We start from the raw sequence: 26084 nt of genomic DNA on the forward strand, positions 1-26084 counted from the left end.
TGCCAGCTCTTATTTCTTTTGTGGACAAACATCAGTCATTTGAGATCTTTGGAAATTAGATGGCTGGGTACAAAGATTTTTTTTTTTTTTTAAAGACATTTTAAAAACATTTAGCTCAACTAATAGCGGTACTTTGTTATAAGTAATATGTATTTTTGTAATACATGAAAAATGTTTTTCTCTTCTAGATGAAGTTTCAGAAAATGCTTTCAAGTAAACTTCCATATTCTGTCCACAGATATTTTCAATTATATGGCTGTGGATATGGGAGATAATTGTTAAATTATCCTGTATATCTATTCTGTCCTTTTGTGCAATCTCAAGCATTATCTTTCATTTCCCAGTAATGTAAAGAAATGTTACGGTAAAAAAGCCCAAACAAAATCATATCTGTCTTGTTATACCCTCCTAAAGAAAAACCCCAGCCAAACAACCCAAAAGCTGCCATGTTACTTCTCGCTTTGTGTCCAACATGTTGCAGTTTCCATAAAGTCATTTTGAAAAGATGTTGCATTCAAATCTTTTGTGTCTTTCAAAAATGCCTTTAAACACATTAACATAAATGCTTGCTGACTTCAGTCAATGCACTGAAAATTTCCCTCACTGGTCCTACCATCAAGCACCTTGGAATTATAAAGAATCCTAAAATGTTGTGCAGACTTTTGTTTTTCTTAACCTCAGTATTGTCTTATGATTATGAACTATTTTTTTTTTCTTTCCCGTGGCAGTTTAGGTAGTGTTTATTTGTGAAGTCCTATGTGAGAGCCAAGATGTTTCTTGAAGTCTGTCTACTGACCTATGTGATAATAGGAATAAGAAAGGGTTTCAGTAGATGATGTTTTGAGACTTCAGTTGAGATGCATACAAACAGTAATTTCTCCTGAATTTTGTCAGCATAAGAACTGTTTTGTCTATTTAATGTTAACTAACATATAAAACCCTATACAACAAAACTCAAAAGATAGTAAAGGAAGAGGGTAAATGAGAAAAGTGGATAGAATGTGGTTTGGACACAAGGATTTGTGGATGACACTTATCTAACTGGTTTCTAGGCATCTAATTTGAGCAAAAGAAAGTATTCATGCTTTGGCTGGTTCTCTCTTGCCCTTGTTACATTTAAATGCATAAAACCTTGTCTGAAAGGGTAGAAATATCTGCTTGCTCTCAGTTCTTCAGGGAAGGAACCCTGGTATGAACTGTGGCTCTGTGTAATGATATTTAAGAGGTGTGTGCGAAGGTCACGTTCCTTATACAGGCCAATAATTAGAGAAACAACGGGATGCCATTCTCCTGCGTTTCTTGTTTGATGTTCATGAGAAATTGGGAAAATGGAGGCCCTGTGTTTTAATTTATTTAATTTACAGTAATTGAACTTATTGAGATGATATTAGAGTGTTTTAGCATGTTATCGAAAGAGGGCAGGAATAAAGATTGTTTGGAATTCTCACCATAATAAGTTTAAATTCCATTCTCTAGTCTTACTAAAATGCTTTATTTTCCTGGGATTTTGACTAGAGAATCTGTAAAAACGCCATGCTAAGTAGCAATGAAAAAACTGTAGTCCCAAGCTAGTATAGAATTACACATTAGTGTAGGTTGACTTAACATTTCCTGGGCCAAAGCAGTTTCAGAGGAGTTATTGCACTCATAAATCTGTGCTTACTGAAATATCAGGTTTTATTTTAAAATTAGTTGAATTAATAACATATAACACTAACAACTAGTTATCTAGTGTTTCACACACTTTACTAACACACTTGTGTGTGTTAATGGTGGTATATTGAACTGGACATTTAAGTTAATGCATGTGGTTTCTTACTATTCAGTAAGATTTTTTTGCATCCATGCCTCTGCACGTTCCTGGAGGTTTCTGACAAGGCAAGACGTTCGTAGAAACATAGGTTTTGTTTTCTCTGGCTCAAGGAAAATGTTCTCGGAAATTTTTTTGCCAACTTGTTTTTTTGTCTGTTCAAACCTATTTAAGTCATTGTCAACCATACGTCAAGCTCCAAGACTCTGTTACATAAAACACAGTGTTGTACAAGTGCAGCTCTTGGATTTTGGGTTAGAATGTCCCTGTGTTTTTGGTGATATCGTTGAAATTACAGGAGTTGGAAGTCAGAGTTCACCTTTTGATGTACAGATTTTGTAGATACACCAAACAAAGAATTCTATTTAAAACACTGCTACTAGGGAAATCAAAGTGAATGTATATTTGTCATTCAAATGAAATACATAAGTTTGAATTTTGAAATCTTACAAGTTACTGTAAATTCCCACAAGCTGACGGTGTGGTATATATGGTGTTCAGAGTAAGCAACATGGGGTATATAACCAGATAACAGAAAATTCTTGTTTTGAATTGGTTGTAAACTTGATTTTTACTTTAGTTAAAGGTTAAGCAAAGCTTCATTGTAATGGGTAGTTTGAAATTAACTGTAATTAATTTGTTCCAATGTTCATGAGTTTGTTTTTTGAGAAATGTCTTTTGGGTATTTGAACTTCAAGTATATTTTAATTTAGTTTTCTAAATCTGTACTGTACTACCAGAGACAATCAGTGGAGCTGTTGCATAGGTGGCATGTGTCCTTTCTTGTATTGCAGGTCATGCTAATACAAGGACAAAAGGAAAAGTCAGATGGTGTATTTCACCATAAGTTAGAAATACTGACTGTAGTGCTGATGAGTGCATCATACAACTACTGCTGGCATGATTAATCAATCCTGAAATACCAAGCTACAGCTGGCAAAAAATATGAACAGTTACATAAGTCTAAACCTTTTAATAATTGAAACAGTTGGGAGGGCATGTTCTTCAACTTTTTAGGGGGGGTGACTTATTATGTTGGGCTAATTTTGGATCACAAAGACTATTTTTCATTAGAAAGCTAAGTTTAATTCTACAGTAATTTTCTTTAGAAGTGCCCCATGGACTCTTGCAAGTATTTTGTTTTAAAATATACAAATTTGGATTTTGTAGAAGGAAAGTGAGGCAGATATATAGAGGCGTTCCCTCCAGAACTGATCCAGTGTCACCTCTATAAGAGCGCATGATTGGTGGTAATAAACAGATAGCAGTGCAAAACCTGTATTGGATTTAATTTTGTGTTAAACTTGTGTATTTGGTTGACAACCCCTTTCTCTCCGCCATAGATTCTCAATCGAGTTCTTTAGGAAATGCTCTGTTACAAGATTCCATCAAAATTCCTTAAAGGGTTCTAGATACAGCTCTTCCTTGAGAAACTTAGACAACAAGCTGCGTTGAAGTAATAAAGAATTAGATACTTTATTTCTGCAAGATTGAAGTTCTGGAATGTTCTTGGTGGTTTTGCTAGCTTTCTTACTAAGTGAACTTCCTTTTTTCCTCCCCAAGTAATATTTCTATTGGGCAACTAATATTACAGTGTATTTCAAAGTAGATGGAGCAGTATAAAGCTATAGATTCATTTCTTAAGTGTTTTCTTCTGGTTTTTGATGGTTGTTTTTGGATTTTTTTTTTAGAAGCATTGTGCCTGCCCTTGAAAAGTGTTCCCTAATGTTTGTCAGTTGGGCGTGTGATCCAGCTCTGTATCCGTGACTGTTAACATGTGACATGGATTCTGAACTGCCTTGGAGTTGTGAAAGATTTGGAGTATGTGAAACAAACTCTGAATCACAGGCCTAGCAGGGCTGCCTCTTGCTCGTTTTTGGTTTATTTTGTTTTTCTTTTTATCAGTGGTGTTAGGAAGCTGCAGTGCTGCAGCTGTGCATTAACCACTTCCTGCCTGGCAAAGAAACCACTGCTTTGCTCACAAACACACACCCATCCTGCTTATGCAGTTTGGTGCAGTGTGGTAAAGAGGGAGGTGCTTTGCTGTGTAAATGTTTTACTTCCTGCTGAGTTGTCACTCACTGGCTGACTTGAGTGAGCACTGCAGCCATCTTAGTCTTATTTTCAGTACAGCTGAGACAGAGCAGTTTCAGAATGGCTGAAAAACTGCTCTTCAGTGTAGCAGTTCAGTTTGACTGTGCAAATGAGCAGAGCTGTTATCTCTCAGCATCACGTGTTCTGTTGAGAAGCAATTTAAAACCTTGGTTAGGCATAGTTAACTAATTCTAAGCAATATAAAATACGTTGAAATGCTGTTGTCTTTTTTTTTTTTTTTGGTCAATTTTGGTGGGTTTGGGGTTTTTTTATTTATTGCTTGTGGTTTGGTTGTTGAAGCTTAGTTTTGGGGTTTTTTGCTTGTTTGGGGTTTTTTTTTGTTCGTTGGATTTTTTTTGTTTTGTGCTATTTTTTTCTCTTCGCTTTCTCACTGAATTAATTCACAGACCTCTATCTTGTCTTGGTTACAGGACAGATTAGGTGGAACAGGACAGGTCAAATATCATATGTGTATTGCTAGTAAGATTACTTTGTTTTGCTTTACCTTCTTAGCAGCCCAGAAGTGCTCTCATTCTGTGCTGTCCCTTTTGCAAATGCTTGTCTTACACTTTAACTGAAAATTTAAATAAACTCTTTACAAACTTCATTAAATTTTTATAACCAAGCGATTAGAGTTGATTATCAATGTATAACTTTCCCGATGGTAAGTAATTGCAATGCCTATATACATACATTAAAAAAACGGTGATTATATAATATGTTAACTGTTTGCAGGAAGCAGTTACTTGCTATTCAAGAATAACATTACAAATTTTATGGAATTATTACAGATGAGAAGTTTTGAGGTCTATCGTGGTTTCTTTTGTGTAACTTAATTGAAATCTTGAGTTTTAAAATGCTGTAGTGGTTTTACACGGTCTCATGTATTCTGCTCTGTGGTGCTGGTTGGTGACCTAGCTGTCATCCTTAAAACACATTCAAATGTGTACTGTCTGTGTCCAGGGAGATGAAGGTAGGAGAAAAGCAATGCTCAACTTTTTTCACTGGGGAGTTGGACAACAAAAGAGAAGAAATAAGACGTTTTTCTTCATGAGTTTCTGTATAATTGTCTTGTTCTGTGTCTTGAACCTAGTTCAGATCTTCATGAGTTCTTAGGTGCACATAAATTAAACCAAGTGTAAATAAACAGGAAGCTTCTTGAAGTTCTCCAGAAACATATCAGGAACAGCAGATGAGCTGAGTAACTCATCAGTGTGTAGCTCATAGTATTTTCCTGACTGAAGTTGAACTTAGTGCTAGGGATGTGAAAGTTAGTCTAAATGCTGACAAGTTTAGCCCTTCCTCAGAATTTCTGCACGTTAATTTGGTGCTTTCAGTATAACCTGTAACAAAGCACTTGATGGTTAAATTAGTTTTAAATATCTGTTCTCCTATATTATCTTACACAGTTAATGGCAACAGTGTTTATAAGACACAAAGTATTCTGTGCAGACATTGCACGTCAGATTCTCAAGAGATGTCGTTTCTCCATTTTTATTTTAGTCATCTGATAAAAAGAAATAAAGTCAGTAAAATACAGAATTTTTACAGTGAAATGAATTGTTGACTTCAATTAACAGTAAATTTCTAAGTAATTGGTCATAGAATTTTTCTGTTTTAGGGTAAGAGATAAGAGTAATGCAAATATATGGTTAGAGGTGGTGATGAAAAGCAGGTGGTTAGTTTTATTACTTTTATTGCTAGAGGAATTTTTAGTGACCTTGATTTACAGCAGATTTTAGTTCACAGTGGCTTTTTCTGATTGGGTACGATAGTTAAGATCCTGGGAATATTTAGGTACTTTAAAATACCTGAAAATTCAAACCACAAATTCTAATTAAACACATTTATCTTGATAAAATGGGAAGTTTTGCCATACATTCACCTTGTCTGATGAACGTAGATTAATAACGTAATGCAATAATAATCTTCCTGGTTTTCTGCAAGATATTCTGATTTATCCTTACCTCAGTCTTATAAATGTTTATTGAGGTTTTTGTGTTTTTCAGTCAGATATTGTTCATTAGGTCCAGATGTTAGTAACTTATATTGTTCACAGGAAGCAGAAACATTTTATTTTTATAAGATCACCAAACTCCTACTGTATTATCTCTGAAGGGGATGAAATTTTATGTCTAAAATACAGTTTACCATACACATCCTGTGGTGGTTTGTTGGTTTTTTGCAGGCTGGGTTTTTGATTGGTTGCTGTTCTCATAAAGAAAACAGCAGGCATATAAATATTGCCTGGTTCTATATGTTTTGTTGATTTAAGATTTCTCTGTTAATCTCTGCTTTAATGGGAGCATGAAAAGTAGAGTATTTTGGACAATCCCTGTAAGGAGTGCTTTTTTGTATGTATTACATTTGAATAAAATACTGTATTTTCAGACCATGTTTTTTATTTAGTCCTTTTAGTGACTTTTTGTTGCCCATTTTTGTTTTTCTGTGAGCTGAATAAGTTCACTCCCATTTTACAGAAAAGGTACGGAGCAATTGCCAGAGCTCAGAGAAAATCTCTTGTCTGTGTGTCTCCCGTTCCCTTTAGTTTTGGTTTCCTTTGCGTTTGAACGGGCCATTTTGAACACAGATCCATTTTTGGAAGTGCTATACAAAATGACTGGCCCAGCAGAGAGCTGTTGTGTTTTGTTGTATGAACTGCATGGGTAGTGTGGTTTGGTTTGGTAGTTTTTCAGTTGGTTTTCTTTTTTCTTTCCTAATGTAGGTGTTGGAATGCTAAAAATATGGTGGGATTTTGAAACCTGTTTTGCATATGGGATATATTCCCACTTTCAGAAAAGAAAACCAGTACATTGTAATGGCTTACTGGTAGCTGAAAGCATAATCTCTCTTCACTCCCAAGGTGCCAATAATTTGGATTGTAATAATGAAAAAGAAAATGAAAACCACCATTTTATATGCAAAGGAATAGGGTACTTGAGTGGATGCTAAAACACTCCCCTTTGCTCCATCACTTTTATTAAATACATAAATTAGATGTTCATGCTCTGAATTAGAAATAGATGCATGTAATGAAGTAATGACTTCCACTGAATTGATTGCTATACAATTTCAATGCAAGATGCGTTATCAAACTGCAGTCAGTATTATTGTGTCTATATGTTCCAGAAAAACTAGCACTGTACTCCTGATAGTTAAACTTGAAGGACAGATTGACAGGAGTTAAATAACTTTCTAATAGGGTAGTAGTTTCAAATTTACATGATTTTTCCAAGAGAAATACAATTTCTAAAAGAAAACCAGTAGTTACTCTGAAAAAGAGCATAGATTCCCTTTTTTTTGTTATTTTGCCTTGCAAATGCTGTACTTTAGAAGAAGAATTTTCTTGTAATGACTTTATTTTTTCATTTATGCACCAACTATTTGGATGGTATTTCATAACTAAATTATAGTTGCTCAGAACCATTTTAACATGGCTTGATTAGTTTTTATGTTCCTCTTAAAATTCAGAATTGTCTCAATTTGCACAGATCTGTCTTCTATTTTGGTAGAAATTTTGGGAGCAAACAATTTCAGGCAGGATTTGAAATGGACTGGAACAGACTGCTGAATGAATGCAGTACTGTTTAATGTATGGAAATCACTTCAAAACAGCTGACTTGTTTGGTTATTTAGATGGAAATAAATGGTTACCAAGTTCTTAGAACTGTTTGGCATCTTAAATACTTAATCATGTTATGACTGTTATTAAACAGTTGAATTGGACCTTTATTTTTTAGCTGTAAGATTTAATAGGTTTCTTTTAGCCTCTGCTGTCTTTGAAGGAGCTAAGAGTAAGCTGAATTTTTTACTGTCTTCCATTATCTTGATTTTCAGGTTGAGATCAGTCAGCTGTTTAGTAAACAACAGAATTCTTCATGTAAATTTATGTGAGCAAAATGTGCGAGTTTTGAAGTTGATGAGAATATTCATACTGAGGATTTTCCGTTTTTAGAAGAAAGGAAGTGCAACATGCTAGACTGTTGCAGCCTGGAACTTAACCCGGTTTATACAATTTCTCACCTCTTTTCTACAATAGAAAAGTGGATAGAAGTATTTTCAGTCTTCCCTCCCCCCTTTCCTGCCCTTCCTGTTCTTTTTACTGATACAGACTTCTGCTGTAAAATACCTTCAAATAAACCACAGCAGCTAAGATAATGAATTGATAGACAGTTTACTTCTTCAGAAATGTACATTATTTTCTGTATCTTTCAGACAATAATGTGAGAAAATTTTGGGAACTACTAAGATTTTAGCTGACTCTTAAGTGAACAGCAATTTGATCTGTTTTGTTTTGGAGAAGAAAAGTAGGGGAGAGGATTGTTTTGGACTTGTGTCAGAAGGCTCAGGGCCTTTCCTTTGCCCTGTGGAGGGTATTTCTTGTTTAAGGTTTGTTGTTTTGGTTTGGTTTTTTTAGGTCAAGGTTACTAGCAACGGATTTCGTCATGGTTAGATTATGGGTTTTTTTCCCTTTTATTTTAGACAAATTTTTGACAATTAAATGCTTTAAAGTTGTCTGGATTTGGGAAATAATTTTGCATGAGTTTTCTTCTCTACCTATTTTGAGAGAACGGAACCAGTATTTTAAGATGTCTTTGATTAGTACGTGTTGAACCCATACAGTTAATTGTTGTTATTTTGAACACAGCCAGTCTTACTACTTCTGACTGCAACATTTGCTCTTTAAAGTCACTTCTTATGGGGGAGGAGGAAGCCGTTCGCATGTTGGAGGAAGAGAACTAGCTCTGAGAATAATACAGTAGCTTTTAGGTGTTTCCACCGACACGGGCAAAACATGGAAAAGGCAGGCAGACATTTTGTCTTTTTCTGTAGCAGCAGTCACCGGAGAATTATGATTGAATACGTTACGGTTTGTTGTCTCAGACTCTCCTATTAAAAACATACAAAACAAACTACAAAACAAACCATGTTCCCCTCCCTCCCCCCCCCAGGGGGAAAAAAAAAAAAAAAAAAAAAAGAAAAAAAAAAAAGCCCAAAATGTAACCAGAAAAAAATCCCACCCAAATCCCGTACTTCGGAGCCTGCTATAGGGTCCCTCTACTTTATTTGGGGTCAGTTGCCAGGCAGAGGCTGCCGCCTCTCAGGGGTTCAGCCCTAAACAAGGCAGCCCCGCTGCCTTATGTAACCGAGTTGGTGCGTTTCTAACTCCTAAACCAATGGCTCCTCCTCTCTGTGAAAACGTTTTGTGTTTGAAACTGAGCTTTGTCATAGGCAGTGGTGCGAGAGGGAGGAAGGCGCGGGGAGGAAAACACAGCCAGGGGGTGCGGGTGGCTCTGCCGGAACGTTCTGGAAGCGGGGTGGTGCTTCCCGCAGACTGCAGAGGCAGAGCTCGCCCGCAGGGCTGCCGGCAAGTTCTGGCATGGACTTCCTGTAGCGGACTGGAGCTTGGAACACAAAATGCTCCAAGGCTTTTATTTTTGCAATCTGTGTTTTAGTGTGTTAAGAAGCATACTGTTATTCAGGTATTAGTGCATAACGCTAGAGAGCTGGGGGAGGGTAGGGACGTGGCTATATTTGGGAAATCTAAAGGGTTTTTATTTTTTTTAAAGCAGCACTGCTGCCTTTTCTTTTTAAGCTCAGAAGCTGTTAATCCGATGATTCATTCTGCAAATGACAACAGAATCACTGAAAAATCTATTCTGCATGCACTTAGATGTGCTAGCAAACATAAGTCAGTCTGAAAGCAAGGCAAGTCAAAAGATACAGGTAACATAAAAGGGATGTTAGTGGTTGTCACTTTAATGTGACAGGCATTCTGGAAAAATAATTAGCTTTCCCTTACAAATCACTCTAGGGTTTTGTATGCAAGAAAAGGTGAGGATAAATTGTAACAACAAAAGAGTAATTTGCATTGCTAAATATTTTCAGACAAAAAATATCTTTTTTACGTTACAGATGAGCATATTGTGTTATGCTCAAATAACCTAGAACCAGCCATACATGAGCAAATTACGCTTGCAGCAGGAAATGGGACATTTTCAAGTGTATATAGCCTTGACACTGTTGGCATTCTAAAGAGGAACAACGCAGGGAACTGGAACAGGCCGGGGTGTAAAGCAGGCTCTTCTGGTGCTGAGATGCTCTGCCATGTTCAAATCAATAAGCATCCCTGTCTCCATTACTTTGCTTTCTTCCTAAATGGTGCCAGGCTGCAACTATAGCTGCCTATTGCTAAACATGTAGCCAGCCAAACTTGATTTTAAGGTTTCACGAATTTGTGTTTATAGCTGTTTGCATTGGTTCTTTCATGCCCTGAGAGTTCTTGCGAAGCAGCAGGTGAAGGGGGGAGAGTTATTGGCAAATGAGTCATCCTTTGCACACGCACGCGCACACACACACACTCTCTTAAAGCCTGGCTTATTTTTATTTTCTCCCCAAAAAGTACAGTGATTTTCAGAATAAACATATTTCAAATGTAACTTACTCATTTATTTAACTGGTTTTCGACTGGAAGGAAAAAGATCAGAATTTTAAAATTAGGTATTAAAAGTCAAAGTGAGGCTGAAATCCAAGCTTCTGCCGCTACCTGTCACTGTACTTTAGAGGTACTTGAAAAGGTAGTTCTGGTTGAGAGGTTTGTTTGTTTTTTTTCCCCTCCTACACCTCCCTAATTAAGAAAAGTTAAATGTGAAATAGGCACAACAAATTAAATGGTCAGACATGTTACTTGTCAGTATTAGGTTAAAAGTGAATTTGTCTTACTTGGAACTAATACTTATTTCTTGTTGGAAATATGCAAAATACTGGCAATACTAGGTTAAGAATATCTGGTTGCTGAGCATAGTGCAATTTTTCTGGTGTTAGTATTTTTACTAAACGATGACTATGAACAGTGTGTATAGCATCCTACTTGAAACAGGCTGCAAGGTGAACTTTATTTTGCAGACACTACTGTCAATTTTCGTTTATCTGACCAATGAGAGCAGCATTTGACTTTTGACACGGATCTGGATTATTAGTAAGCAAAGATCTAGAAAGGTATATTCTAGAACCCATGGGGAGGGGCAAGGCTTTGCTCAGCAATATCCTGCTGCAATTTAGCCTTATCAGGCCCCTTTATGTAAATTTTTACTGGCGCCAGCTAGCTGTAACTGCAGTCTGGCTCTGCGTCGGCAGCAGCTAACATGTGTCATGGACTTCTCCTTCACACGGGCTGCAGGAGCACTCTGGATTCTGGACAGAAAAAGCAGCAGTGATGAATGTGAAAAGATGTACAAAGGAATCTAGGTATTACTAGATTGCTAGTAAGTGAAAATACTGAAATTTCAGCTTTCTTGGGGGGCTTTTTCAGTGTGTTGTGCTGTAATAAATCTATGCTTGTTGGTACTACTGTGTGGTATGTGGGAGGTACTTCACTGCACATAGTTGCTGCAGCACTGATAGTTGGCAGCACAGAAGGCAGTACAAAGAGTACAAGTGGAGGCAGTTGCAGTTGCAACAGTTTCCTTGGAGGCATGTTCAGTGAGTTGCAGGGGCACTCTGACACATTCAGTTAGTATGTGGAAAAGTAGGAATTCCAGCAGTCTTTAAGGAACAGATGTAGGCTACTAGCTGAGAGGTATAACAGCATAGCTCAGGCTGGCTAAATACCAGTACTCATGCTGCTATGTAAACAAGACAAGATCTTAGTATCAAGATGGCCGACCTGGAAGTCTAGTTGTAGCTCATAATACTTATGCAAATGAGCTGCACATCAGTGGCTTACTCAGAGGAGGAAGCTCATTTTGCACGTGCCATCTTCTCACCAGGTAAGAGAATCAATTCATTTTCTGCATTCTTGTTCTAGAGGACTTTGAAGTTAATTTTTCATTTAAGTCTCCACCTTCCCCCCCCCCCCCCACTTTGGCACAATGCCAGGAATTAAATTAAAATTGAATGTAAGTGGCATTTTCTGGGAAACCCAAAAGTCATTTGTTCTGTTGTAATTATATTTGGGCTGCTGGTTTTAGGGGGATTGTTACCTACAAATTACTGTAGACAGTTTACCTTAGTAAAACTAAGTAGTTAAAGAATATTCGAAATTCAAGTATGTAGTTTTCGTTGGTAATGTTACTGCTTTAGTTTGATTCAAACCTCTACTGTTTTGCTAGTGTGTTATTTTTGTCTTTATAGTGACATCAGTTGATGCACATGGAGGCTTAGCAATAGTGAGAGCTTACCCTGGAAAGGGTGCAGAGTTGACAAAGTTGAATCCACCAACTGTGTTTTGGCTTCATGGTGCTATGAAGGATCTTTGCTATCCTGGTTGTAGTTTGAATTTTCTTCTTGTTGAGATTACAAAGCTGTTAAAGCAATTAAACATTGAACTGTTGTCTGTGTATTTTTTAGTATATATACTTTCTTAAATGCCTATATGTGCATTTTAAAAAGCTGGTTTTGTAAGAAGGAAACTAGATCAGAATATGGTGTTTTTATGATCTCCCCCCCCAAGAAGACAATAACCTTGCCTTAGATCTTAACAGAATTTAAGTACTGCTAATAATATAATATGCTCTATCATGGTTATACATGTAGTACATGAAATTGCTGCATGGGGCAGATGTGCTAGTTCTGCAGAAATATATTTGTGTTCCTGTTGTACAAGTCAAAGTAGTGACAGCGTGGAAGACTGGAAAGGAGAGATGTTAGAGGAAAATTATTTGAAAGGATGGTCACTGACCTAGAGAAAAGAGATAATTGGAGATGCATGAACAAGCCAACAAAACATGGCCTCTTAAAGGCAGACATCAGCTCAAGATAGGGATGTGGAACTGGAAGTAGGCCTGTTTTGGCTGAAGGAAAAATCAGATTAATTGGAGAGAATTAAAGTAAAGAGGTAGAAGGACTAAGTAAGCGGATAAATTATTACAGGTTAAAATGGCAGTGGTAGATACTGAAAGTATTGGAGGCATTCTGGGAGGCCTGGGAATTAAGACCCATAGAGTAAATATGCTAGGAAGGACAACTGTAACTGGTTGATATCGTGGAGGATGGAATTTAACGGTAATAGAGAAAGGTAAATATTTGCATTCATAAGGCAGAGAAAAATGCTGCATGACTGCAATATGGGCCAAATGAATTGTAGCTTGTAGTTAGTTTATATGCTTTGAAACATTCAGTAACTTTTTAGTGCTAACTTAAGATTTGATATGGGACAGAATTTTGCTTGTCCTTTAGAAGTCTGCTTATATGCATGTCCAGACTACAAAAAGTACAAAAATGGGCATGTGTGTGAGAGAGTGCAAACACAGGTGTATGGTAAATTTCCCCAAATAAATTACATTAAAAATCACCTTTAACAACTGTAAAGTTTTCTGTAAATATTAAATTCTGTTAGAACCAGTTTTGCTTTCATTCCTGTATGAAGGAAGCTGTTTAGGGCCCTTCCCTCCTTTCTGTGAAGTGTGAGTGTAAGGATGGTAGAGGAGAAATGGCATTGAGTAGGGCATGAAAAATGTAGAAAACTGATTAAAATAAAATGTTCTTGAGAGGAAAACCTTGATTGGAAAAGCAAACTATAACAAATGTGAGATTTGTTAAGAATTGAGAATTCTAACAGTAATGTAGGTGATATGATAACAGAATCATAGTGAAAGAAAAAAAGGTACATCACAGTAAATATTTTGGAGTTATTTTAGATAAAAGTGAGATTATAAGGTCATGTAGGTAACTCAAGTTTTTGAAGCCTTGAGGTTACAAAGAAGTTACTAAAAATTCCATTATAGATATCTCTTAACTAAGGTTATTAAGCGGTCTTTGTATTCTGCATCCAGGAGTTTTAAAAGAATTGGCTGAGAATAGTTTTCTGAGATGTCCATCCCAGTAACTCAATATGAAATTGGAATTGCTGCAGACCCTGAAGACTTTTTAAAAAGGTTTGGAGAAAACCAATGGAGGATTAACAATGTGTCAGTAATTGGGAAAGAATATTCTTTCAATTAACACAGAAGTGATTTAATTGCTAAAATACTGAATTGCTGAAATGGAAAAATTATAAAAAGGATATTATAATACAATTTGCTTTAGAACAAAATTCCTTGGTGTAAATACCCAGTAGCTGTAATAAAGTTATTCATTGATAGAGTTAACTCCTTGATACTCCTTAAATAACAACTTCCCCTCCCCAAACCCCATATCAATAAAACATTAAATTGATTTTTATAGCTTTTGAAGGGGAGAGGGTAGCAATCATGATCCAAGTAAAGTTTATGGTTAATATTGTAAAATAGTTATTTTTTGTTAACTTGCAGAGGATGGAATGGTTGACTCTTACAGTGTCATCAGGATCATTTACTTAGTGAGACTCAAACACCATTTATTAGATCTATTAAAATAGATGTGTTACCCTTGCACACAAATGTATACATATATAGACCATCCATCATAAAATATATTTGCTTGACAGGACACTCTGTCCTGGAAGTAAGTGGGGATATCACACAGACAAAATAGATAGCTAAAGCCCAAAATAGACAGGTAATGCAGAGGGACGGAAATTCTTAAGCATACAGAGAAAGAGTAAGGAAGTCTTATGCTTTATAAAAAGTTATGTTCTTGGATGGTACTAAATGCTGATGATGTGAATTATGCATCAATACAGGTTGCAGTCCTGTTGTCTATATTGGTTTTTTACAATGTTGAAAAGTTCAAGAGGGGTCCTGGCAAAAAGCATAAAAATTATGACCTGGCCATATTCACCTTGGGGGTATGTAAATAAAATAAAATTTTATGGTTACAAATGCAGACCTGGGAGAGGTGGTCACGCACACAAATTCATCTGGAGAGTCTGTAGTTAGTACGAAAAATTATCAGGGAACAGGTCAGCTATGCTATGTGCCAACACATGAAGAAGGGATGATGATTCTTAACTCATTCAAAGAGAAATCTAGCCTTTGATCTTTTGGAGGTGAAACTGCAGCCTCTCCTTTCCACGAAGTAAGTAATTTGGCTTACCAGGCAAGAGACAGACTGTGGACAAGTGTTCCTTTTGATGTTAAAGGTTTCTGGACAGAACCTTTCTGGACGTTGGATTATAGCAAAACTTAAATGGTCAAAATTAAAGATGCTTTCGTTTGTGGCTTTCATACATTTTATCAATGGAGGCATTTTTAAATGTAATTCCTACCGTCTGCTTCTGGCATCTAACTCTGGGTCACATTTGGGAAACCTTTAGGCAAGAAAAAAGAAGTTTCTTGTAAATGGTTGCCCTGAGTGACTGTGCAGATGCATTTTTCTCCATATGATTTTTTAATGAAATTTGGGAAGGCAAACAGTCTAAAATAGTTGTATAAATTCTTCATGTAATTCTTTGTGTTTCTGAAATGTTATTTCTAGACTGTTACTTCATCGGCTGCTTTTCCCCCCTCAAAAACCAGTAAAATTAAGGATGTTTTTTGTAGAACTTCTTCGAGCCCTTCACTGAATAATTCTTTTGCATACCAAGTACTACCAACTCATGAATGCATTGGACAGTATCACTACAGCCTGGCCACTGTTTCTTGGGACCAGGCTCAGAAATTTTTTACGCACTGTTCTGGCAAAATCATTGCCAAATAATGTGTCAGTAGAGGTAAACTTGCAGCTCCTTTTTTTGGTATTACATAATACTGTGAATGATAGTTTGATGTTCTGTGCAGACTATCAATGCTTCATGAATTTGTAATGTTGTTTTCTTTATTTTTGGAAATTTGCATGAGCAAGCAAAACAATGACCTCATAACTGGAAGAAATGTGTTCTGCTTTTGTTCGCTTCCCTCCTTTCCACTTAGGAATGCAACACTGGCTTTGGAGGTAGCTCTAGACTCGCTTTTTCTGGTGTCCTAAATGGATCATATGTCTAGGTGCACTTTATTCGTTCACCAAGTCAGTGTGTATGATACCACTACTCAGCATGAACACAACATTGCTGGCTGACTTCTGTCCACACATCCACTGCCAGCAACCATGAAGAGTTGATGGTGATGAATAACTGCAAACTGGGGCTTATGGTAGCTTTTAAAAGAATTCATCAGGAGAAAAAATTAAAACCTGACATCCTAGATGTGAAGTTTAAAGCCAGAAAAGTCTTCCAGAATTACTTATGCATCCTGGATAATGGCAAGCTTCATTGGGATCATTAGTAAACAGACATCAGAAATACTTTGGGAAGCGTAAGCTGATCTCCTTTGAGACCTGTAGCTTCTTAATCTAAAAGACAAAGGTCTTTATTGATTAGATGGAACATCTCTTCAGTCTTTATTTTGCTTTTTTATCCTCTAAGAAACCTAGCATGAGAACTTGCTGGCTGCTGTGGTCAAGAGAACACTTCGCATATCTTTTCCCTGCTTTCTTTTTCAAGGATCTTAGACTAAGAAACCAAGGAAACAAAGATATATTCTTCCATCGTTATGGAAAAGAGATGCCTTCAAACAGATTTTAATTTCAGTTTCTTATGTTTAGAAGTCCATATTCCTTTGCAATATTAAGAACAAGCTGTAATTCAAGACAATAGTTTACATTCCTTGTACTAGGATTTTGCTATGGATGTGGCTATTGACATTTGGTCATCCCACAACACAAAAAATATGTAGTATTTAGCAGCTAAAGTTATACAGCACTTGCTAACAGACTCCCTTTTATTAAGATTCATATTGCAATATGAGAAAGTCTGATAGCTGGATTGCTTTTAGATAATTGGTTTTTTACTCTAGATCTTTGAGACTTCTTTGTAATTAATTTCTGTAATTTGAAATGCGTAATGAAGCACTTGCTATTTTCCCTGATCATTTTAAGGTAATGATTTGAAGAACTGTTGCCTGAAGTGCATGCATGATTTCAATTACTTAGTATTTCATAAAAACGTAGCTATTTACAGTTCTCATCACACAAGTCTACACCTAATTATTAGCATTTTATCCTCCTCTTTCTTCCTCAATCCTTACTTAATCGAAAGGGAGATCTCGCAATATTTAGTAAACGTAACAGAACCGTTTTAAGAAGACATTGAAGAGTATTTCTTAATGCTTAAGTGCTTCTTAATAAGGACAGGAGAGCATGGGGCTTTGTGTATGGATATTGACTAAACTATTTAAGATGGTACTGCATAGCAGTGGTGGTGCTTCTTATGCCAGAGTTCTGAAAAGCTTATTGCCTCTTTTGAATATTATTACTGTATACAAAGCGCACAGAGTAGTTGTCCCCAGAGCATTGGATGCTGTCTTGTTACATAGGAAACCACTCTGGATTAGATGACACTCAGTGTGGGCAGTCTCTCAAAGAGCAGTAACCTCATACCAATATTATCAACAGAAATATGTTGACTATGTGGTTTTTTGCAGTCCTTTTTGTTTTCCAGACACCGTGAAATCTGCTGCTTGATGTTTGTGTATTGGTAGAGGCACTGAAGGTCATTTATATTGGCCCTTTTTTTGTAAAATAGAAGGAGAGCATGTATGGGCTCATGTAATTTCTTTAACTGACAGGGTTCAATCTCATGTATCAGAGTAGTATTTTATTCCACTGTAGAATAAATCTAGATAATATGCTAATTCCTCTATGGTATGATTTTTTTTTAAATATTTCTGTTAACATGAAATTCTCTACTTCCTGTCCTTGCTTAATTTAGGTGAAGAAACCAGAAATCAAAGAAAGGCAAGATGATTGCTGAATGTCTGTGGGGTTTCTGTAGCACTATGGTGACTGTTTCTTGTCACATGCAAATATTATAAGATATTTTATCTACACATAGATACTTAAAGTATAGGGAAAAGGAAGCTTCCCCCTCGTCTCCTTTTCCCCCTCTGAAAAATCTATTTGATTGCACTTCATAAAACAGTTGTGAAAGGAATGGAATGAGATGAAGTTATTTAAAAAATAAGTAAAGTTCCAGTGAATATGTCAAAATGGCAGATATCAAAATTGAGATGAAATTAAGATGTTGCTTAGCAACTGTGGTAGTCTATGGTAGCCACAGATGAATACAATGAATGTTTACAGCAACACTGCTGCTGTAAAGTGAGTCTGTCTGAAGTAGGATTGCTAAAGAAATTACTTTTCTTTGTGAAATTTTATACAGATTTATTCCTCATTTTAGTGAACCTTTAAACTGCCTTTGTCAGGGATGGGAAATGAAAACCTGGCAGTAAAACTTATTTTTCGAATTGGTGTTTTTCTAGTGTTAAACAAGACTTCCCACAAAATATTTTGGTCTTTGATTTTATATTATAGTAGCAATAAACTCTAGTTTTCCTGTTCCTTAATTTGTCTTCACAATTAATGCGGGATTATACTGAATTAGTCATGCACGGGCTGCAGTTGCGGAATGAGGAGAAAAAAGTATTTCATTGTATCTGAATAATATAAACTGATTTTGATACTATTCCTCGTTGCACCGTATTTTGAAATCTAACTTCGTAATTGTTGTGAGCTGTTTTGAACATTCTTTTGAAGTGAAATTTTGCAGGTAGAAGATGGGTTGTGATAGCTGAAATGTATGTATGAAAATGCAGTTTAAATTTGTGGGAATTTTAAGAGTGTTCATTTTATTCAAGTTTTGTTGGTGCGAGGAGTTTATGCAAAACATGTGTTGTATTGCCCTGCACTTGAAGTTTATCCTGATTTTTTTCATAGCAGTTCTTAGAATTAAAAAACCCACCCAAAAAAAGCAGTATGTTTTTGATAGGCACTAAAGGCTTGGTCCATTGCTTGATGTCCCCTAGCCTGGACTTCCAAAATAACCTTTCCCTGCTAGAATCAGACTCCTGTGCTTTGTAGTGTACCTTGCCCTAAAAACAAAAACATTCATAGGAGTTTTTATTTGACATCCTGTTTGTCTATGTTGTCATTATGGATATTCATAAATAGAAATTGAAAAGTACTTTGTAGGAGCTTGTCAAACTTGATACTCTTTGCAGTGTCTTTAAATATATTTCTCTATATTTTTAGCAGCAATATTTACTGAATGAATATTTTATATAGCCATGTCAGAAGACTAACCAGTCAAAAAAATGAATTAAAGTATGCAAAATGAACCACTAATTCTATTGGTTGACCAAAGAATTCTTTCTTGCGTATCTGACCAGAGATAGCAAACAAGATTAATTTGTTTTTCTGGGAGAAAATTGCCTTATGGATAAGTTCATTTATGCTTATTTCAGCCTAATGATCTACTGTTTCCATATATTTTTTTAGCTTCCATACACAATAATTGAATTTAAAACCCTATGCAAATAAAATTGGATCCTCAGGTTCACAACCTAATTGCCATTTTAGACTTCTTACTGTAAGCCATCTGATGATGTTTTCCTCAGCCATATGTATCTATATAAATACAAAATGCATTAAGTATATAAAATGTGTCTATTTATATAATACAGTCAAAAAGGGAGGGGTTTTTTTGTTGTGTTTTTTTTTAATGATTTAGCTTATTAGAAGACTGCTTATCTTGTAAGGTGCCTTCTCAACTGTGCAATAACTGCTTTCTTGCTGAAGATGTAACAGTCCTTCAGAAGACTGGTGGGAGTAGTCATCTGACCACCTTTAAAAGTCCCATTTTAGAGGGGGTTTTAATATCTGATAGCTAATACTGATCTTCTGGTAATTAAATCAGTTGTACAGCTCAGTTCATAGAAAATCTTTGATTGGAGATGACCTTAAAAGATCATGTGGTCTGGTCTTTCTTGGGAAAGCGAGCCTAGATGGGCATCCATTATCTGGCATCCAGTCCAACTGCATCTTGAAAACTCTTAGTGATGGAGATTTCGCTACATCCTTGGGAAGGTTGTATCAGTGAATCATGTTATCCCTGTTAAAAAAGAAAAATAAAAAAGCATCTGTCTTACATTGACACACAAGTCCTGTGTTTTCCTGCTTCTACCAACTGATTTCAGCCAAACATTGGTATAAACCTGATATAAAAAAGGATTTTCCCATCAACTGTGTAATTACTCTTTCAGGACATTACTCTCATCTTCCTATGTTTTTGTTTAAGTATCTTTGTTCTTCAGAGTATGTGAGTTGACAAGAATTATTAGCATTAGGTGTAAGCACTTCAGAAATGAACATACTGTGCTTTGTTGCTTAAGGTGCTGCTGGTATAGATCAATGCAATTGTGCCACTTAAAACTAGTATGGCATCATTTCAAAATTGATTTCTACTGGTATTGAATTTGGAAGTGTGGCAACAAGATAGTAATGAGAAAAGAGTCTCTTATATGGTAACAATTAAATCTAGGATATTGCATTTGGTCTCCTAACAAGTCAGGTAAATGGCATTACAGCGAGATCATACATCTGCTGTCTCTGTAGCAAGTATGGTGAGTAGGTGGGTGTGTCAAAGGTTCTAGAAAGGAAGAATACAGTAAGAATTGGTACTCTTTCAGGCTACTTGTCATCATTAAAGGCCCTTTCAAGACTAGTTCTTTTTTTCTTATCATTTATTTCCATGATTAGAACTTCATAAAGAAATTGTAGGTTTGTTTACTTCCTGCTTCCTGTTCCTTGGGTAGCTTAGCGAAGAATTAAATCTGGCAATATGGTCTCTAGAGCTTGCTCTAGACATGACGAAGTTAAAGAATCATCCATGCAATAGTTGCTTACGTATTAGATTATGAAACATGTAAAGGACTATTTGGATGACGCATCGGGTAATTTTTGTTACAAGTCCTTAAAAGTGTGCAATGTGACAAATCTTTGCCTAAGAGCAAATACATAAAAATAATTTTCCATCCATTGACCCAAGAGAATTTCATCTGTCATTATAGACTTTTACTAGAGTAAGTCTTACTCTGGTTGTTGCATGCTTTGTAGAGTAAGAAATTGACTGCCATAGAACTTTATTAGAAAGTGATTGTTTATCGTTGTAAAAACATGAACTACCTGCATTATCTAGGCTCCTTAGCATATTAATACAATGTGTTACCAGTACTAAAAATGTGCCTTTTTTTTTTCCCTTCTTCTGTATCTAGTAATGAATAGAATATTAGGTTGACATTTTCTTTTCTAGTTCCTATCATTTTGCAACATTAATTTCTTTTGGAAAACGTTTAGCCTCTCATAAATGAAAAAATGTCTTATGGTAGAGACACCATTGCTAGTAAAATGCATTAGGAATAGCTAATTAATATACATGTAGTAAGCTGCCTTTCCTTAAAGAATGCTTGCGACAAACAGTCCTAACACTAGGTATGGGTAATAAAGTTTTTTCATGAGAAATTCCGTGTGTTTTGGTTTATTTGGTGATGGTGGGGGTTTCCCCCTAATTTTATTTTAAAGCTTTTTTAAAAGCACTGTTTTGTCTTACTTCACTTACTTCCTGTTGAGATTTCTGTTCAATTTTTGTGATTCTGTTTTGTTGAGTCATTCAGAAGATACCAAATGTCTTCAGTGGTCACTGTGACCAAAGACCTGCTTAGGCCACTTTTTTTCCTGCTCTCCTTATTTAATTTTGACAGTCTTAAAGAAAAGACCCTTTTTTCATTCTAGCAGGCTTATGTGTACCTTACGTATCAGAGGGCACGTTTCAGGCTGCCAGAGAGCTAGGTTAGACAGCTGTACATGTCCTGCATGCACTGTGTGCTTCATTCATCTTCAAGTGTCGGCTTTCACCTGCATTTAACCAGTTCCATGAAACAGAAACCTGGGGGCGGATGTGCTGAATAGAAAGGTGTGGAAACCTCTTCAGTTGCTTCTGCTGCAGTCAGAAGGGTTTATGCTATCAGTTCAGTACTGCTGAAAATGAAACTTACGTAAATGATTGCCGTTTTGTAGGTTGAAGTCATAAAATTCCGTACATATAGATTACTGCTGGAGTTTCTATCATAGAACATGTATGTACATAGTATCTTTAAGTTTTTGTGCTTTACTGACCTGATTTTGAATCTAAATTTTATTCTTAAGATTCCTTCTCTATTTACAGTTACTTTTCTTAGTTCATCCTGCTTGCCCTTCCAAATCCCACAGTGTTTAGTTTCGAGTGGAGGGAATGGTACAGGTGTGTCTGCAGTGAGTTATGATTAACACGGAGTAACTCAGGAGCCAAGAACTTTGTGTAACACTCCACATCTAGTAAGGATTAGGTTGCATTTGTTGCAGGTGTTGTGGATTACCCCATTGCCACCTCACCAAACCGACATGGGGGTATTATAGTAAGAAAGATGGTTTCTGTTCCAGCTTGCTTAGAAACGAAAGTGAGAAAGAAGATAGTGTGCAGATTATAACAGTACATGTTTTGATTTGAAGGGGGAATAACCTCAGAATTTATTTTGTCATTTAAAAAGCCTCACCGAAACCCTGAGGGAGTTGGGTGCGCCGTGCCAGCACGCAAGGTCACGCTAGCATGGCTGCGCGTGCCTTGGCCCCTGGCGGTGGTCGAGCCGGCGCTCCCGCCCTGCTGCGGTGCCGCTCCCAGCTGCAGCCTTGGCTATTTTTAGCCTGTTGCCAGGCAGATTTGGTTTATGCAAAGCAGCTCTGCGGCAGCCAATCCCGAGCGGATATGCAAATCTCAGGCAGTCTCCGCCATCGGGTAGGGAGCCGATGAGAGAACAAGATGGCTGCCGAGGTGCTGTCTTGGCCTGACTCAGACGCTGAAAGAAAATTCATCCTTTCATGAGGAAAACGGGAAACAGCCTCCCTGCCCCGAACATCTCAGAGTCCCCACCAGGCTTCAGCTGGATGATTTTATGGAAGAGCTGATTTCCTCGCGCCCTGGCGACGTGCCTCTTCTATCCCATGTGCTTCGCCTGTGTGGGGGAAGGTCTGGTGCGGTCGAGGCAGCAGGTGTGCTGCCCTTGGTGAGAAACAGTGTCTTCCCGGGGAAGACACTGATGATCCTTCCAACACCCAATTTACTAGCTGCTGGTTTAGTTCCGTTTTGAACTTGCTTTTTTGTTACTGAGAAAACTCAAATATTTGCAGAAAAACCTCATAAAATATGCTTATATGTGGGGCAAAGACTTAGTAACATTTCAATGCAGCATCGCCTCTTTTGTTCCAAGTTTTCTTTTCACTTCTTCTAGCATTTGAGAAGTGACTATTGGGACCACTGTCAGCATCAGGTAGCTCACCTCTGAATTCTGATGTCACTGAGCTGCCACTTGGAAAGCTGAGGTTACACCTCCACAGCTAGTTGCATATGTGATACGGAAACTAGTTTAGGCAATAGACTGTTCAGGGTAAATACGTTAGTTTTTTTCATTACAGTAGTGTTGTTCTGCATTTTATCTAACAGAAGACAAGGGATACAAATGTGTATATCTTAGTGATACCATGTCGAAGTTGTAGCCTGCTGAATTGCTTAAAATTATACATTTAAAATTTATAAATAATTTCCTTATAAAAGGAAAAAATACTGTATAATGCTTAGAAAAGCTGAAGCATGATCAGAACATCTTGCTTTTTTCTAAGATTCTTCTTTTTCCAGAGTGTGTCATATTTTTTATCTGCATGTGCATGAACAATTAATTCAGGTTGTTCAGGTTTTAAGTTTATAATATCAGAAGTTGGTACGTTTTTAGCTGTAGATGTATTTTAGCAGTTATGGCGACATCTGTGGAATTATTAGGTTCTACTCGTATTCAGTGGTAACTGTAAGGAAATTCAGGCTGTTTATACTATGCCAGAGATGGAACTGTAATCTAACCCTGAGACTGTGTATAATAATATTCATCAAATTTATCTTTAAATGCAGAAATTCAACTTCACATTCAGTAAATCCTTTTTTTTAAATGACAAAAAAACTTCACCAAACATCCTTAGTATTTTAGTGTGTGCTAAAAAAAATCTTTTTGTTAGAGAGCTGAATATTAAAACAGTTTAACAGCAGAAGTTTAAAACAGCAGGATTTGTTTAGTGTTTGGAGATGTCACAGCTGAATTCAAAGCTGATGTTTTGAATTGTTGATAAAAACTGAAATCTCTAACACTTGTGGGAAGTAAGAAAACACATTATCACAGCCTTGTTGCTCTGGCTGAATTCCAGTATGCAGTTTTACTAGTTTAATAATCTGAGTAGCTGTTAAAATTCAGGATACAGAAAAAGATAAAATCATCTTGAAACGTCAGCTTAAGCTCCATGTGCTAAATAGTGGGTGCTTCTAAGGGACTTGAGTTGCCTGTAAAAGTTGTCTAGGAAAGACTTTGCACTTGTTTTCCATTCTTCCATGTTCCAAAGAATGCACTTATCTAGGCATAAAGTTATGAAACATGTAAGAACATGGAAAAGAACATGGAAAAGAACATGTAGGAACTCTGCAAAGCCACCAGCAGATGAAATACCTTAGCCACGTAAATAGACCTGTCAGTCATTGGTGTCCCATAAGGCATTCATTTTTTCCACAAGGCATCAGAACGTCATGGGGAAAACCACCTCAAAAATTTAGTATGGGAAACAGGCTCATGAGCCAGTGTCAGAGGAGGTATTATCTTCTTGAGGTAGAGAAACAAGTGCTTAACTTAGTGATGCCACAGTGAAAAGAGCATAGTTTAAATTTATTACGTGACACTACCATGTATACAATAAACAAGAGCAATTTCTTTAAAACTGTACTGTTACTTTACTCTGGTTTAAGAAGGCTTTGCCATATAGGTCGGTGTCTGTCTTCGTCATTGATATATACGTGGGCTTAAATGCTTTGCTGAATTTCCGATGGCAGTTTGCAAAAGTGGGGGAGATTGGCCTCTGCTTTCAGGGCAGAAGTCATACTGCAGTCACGAGAAAACATCAATTTTCTGTTAAAATACTAAAAAAGCAGTGTCACTTCATAGCATCTGAAGAAAGGGAGGTTTTCCAGCTGCCATTCTTGAACCCAGCGGTTTCTGATTCAGCATTCAACATCGCAGGAATTCTGTGATCGCCTAAAAATGCTCCCGCGCATTAAACACCTGTTCCTTATCAGGGCTGTGCACCCTCACTCGTGGGTCAGCGCTGCTGTGCAACTCCAGGTCTCAGACAGAAAGCCTTCGGATTTCTCTCGCGCCGTGTGGAAACCCCTGTTCGTTTAACGCGCGCCCCCGCGTTCGTGGCCGCGCCCGACGTTTGCCGCGTGGGGCTTGTTGCTGGGTGGAATTTAAGGCATTCCCGTCTGATTGGCTGCCGCGCGGTTGCTCCGTTCGGCCAATGGGAGGCGGCTCTGCGACTCCATCCCGCTGCGGCGCGGTTTGCGGCCGGCAGGGCCCCGCGGGCGCCCCCTGGGGAGCGCCCGGGACACTGCAGGGCTCTGCCGCAGGGAAACGTGCCTCTTGCTCCCCGCACTGCGAACCGCAGTTCGGGATGTGGCGGGGACAAATGAGCTAAAGGGGGTTTTAATTACAGTTCACCTTGTTCTGATGTGTGTGCACTAGGTGAAATAGGGCAGGATGGTGACGTAATTTTTTTCTTAGAAAATGGTGTATTTTTCTCCTAACACTAGCATATAACTTGAGCCTAAAGGGGACAAAAACTCAAATCGTCTGTGGTGTGCTAGAACAGCTATTATTTGCACATACGATAATCATGTGATTTCTACTTTGTTTATTACATTTAAAAACAAAGGCACAGTTATATGTGGAGCTCACTAGGCTGGTGTTGTGTATTCCATTCAGCCAGATCAGTAGACTTGTATTAGTGGTAGAAAACCAAATTATTGGTGCATTATTTAATTACGTCTTTTATAAGAATAGGTCTCAAGTGGTACTTTTTCTTCTTCTTTGAAAATAGTTCTTAAATTTCTGACAACTTACATCAAAATTGCTGTGGAGGATTTCAACTGAAAACTGCTTTTTATGAACCACTACTTAAAAGGTAGGTTTTATTCACCACTTTCATTCCCAGGAACTCTCCATCTAGAACACAATATTCATGACTATTTGCTGCCTCACTTTCTTTGATTTGGCTATGCTACATTTTAAAAAAGGCATGCACATTCGAGCACTGATGTTCATTATCAGTGAATTTTACTTCCTTCATATAGTTCTTGTGCTTTGGCAAATGTTTTATGGTTGTGGTGCATTTGGCTAGTGCTGTATGCCCTCCAGGAGCCCTTTGCTGGTGCTGTTCTAGACCCATGATGTTATGCAAACCCCATTCATTGCACACTATTGTTTAGATTGCAGCTTCTCCTTCCCCCCCCCTTAATTTTCTCATGACCTTCCCTTTGTCTGCTGCCTGTCACTAGGCAGGAGTCAGGCAGCTCCTTGCTGATTGGCTTATCATTTTAAGCAGCTCATGG

At 37.2% G+C, this 26084-nt stretch overlaps 1 protein-coding gene across 22 annotated transcripts in view; it reads left to right on the forward strand.

Moving 5' to 3' along the window:
* ATF7IP (activating transcription factor 7 interacting protein) overlaps positions 1-26084 on the forward strand; it is an 84314-nt gene that overhangs the window by 6202 nt on the left and 52028 nt on the right. For 4 of the 22 annotated variants that reach the window (XM_033514318.1, XM_019006590.2, XM_019006589.2 and 1 more), the window contains exon 1: positions 11011-11152. The exons of 8 other annotated variants lie outside the window; for them this stretch is intronic. In XM_033514318.1, the coding sequence (XP_033370209.1) occupies positions 11121-11152 (32 nt within the window). In that variant the 5' untranslated portion in view covers positions 11011-11120. Of the gene's footprint in view, positions 1-11003; positions 11170-11236; positions 11674-22437; positions 22658-25573; positions 25658-26084 lie in introns of those variants that run through there. 10 more of the 22 variants (XM_015627121.3, XM_019006592.2, XM_015627123.3 and 7 more) reach the window with 7 other exon arrangements.

Source organism: Parus major, chromosome 1A (assembly GCF_001522545.3).
Source record: "Parus major isolate Abel chromosome 1A, Parus_major1.1, whole genome shotgun sequence".
Classification (NCBI taxonomy): Eukaryota; Metazoa; Chordata; class Aves; order Passeriformes; family Paridae; genus Parus; species Parus major.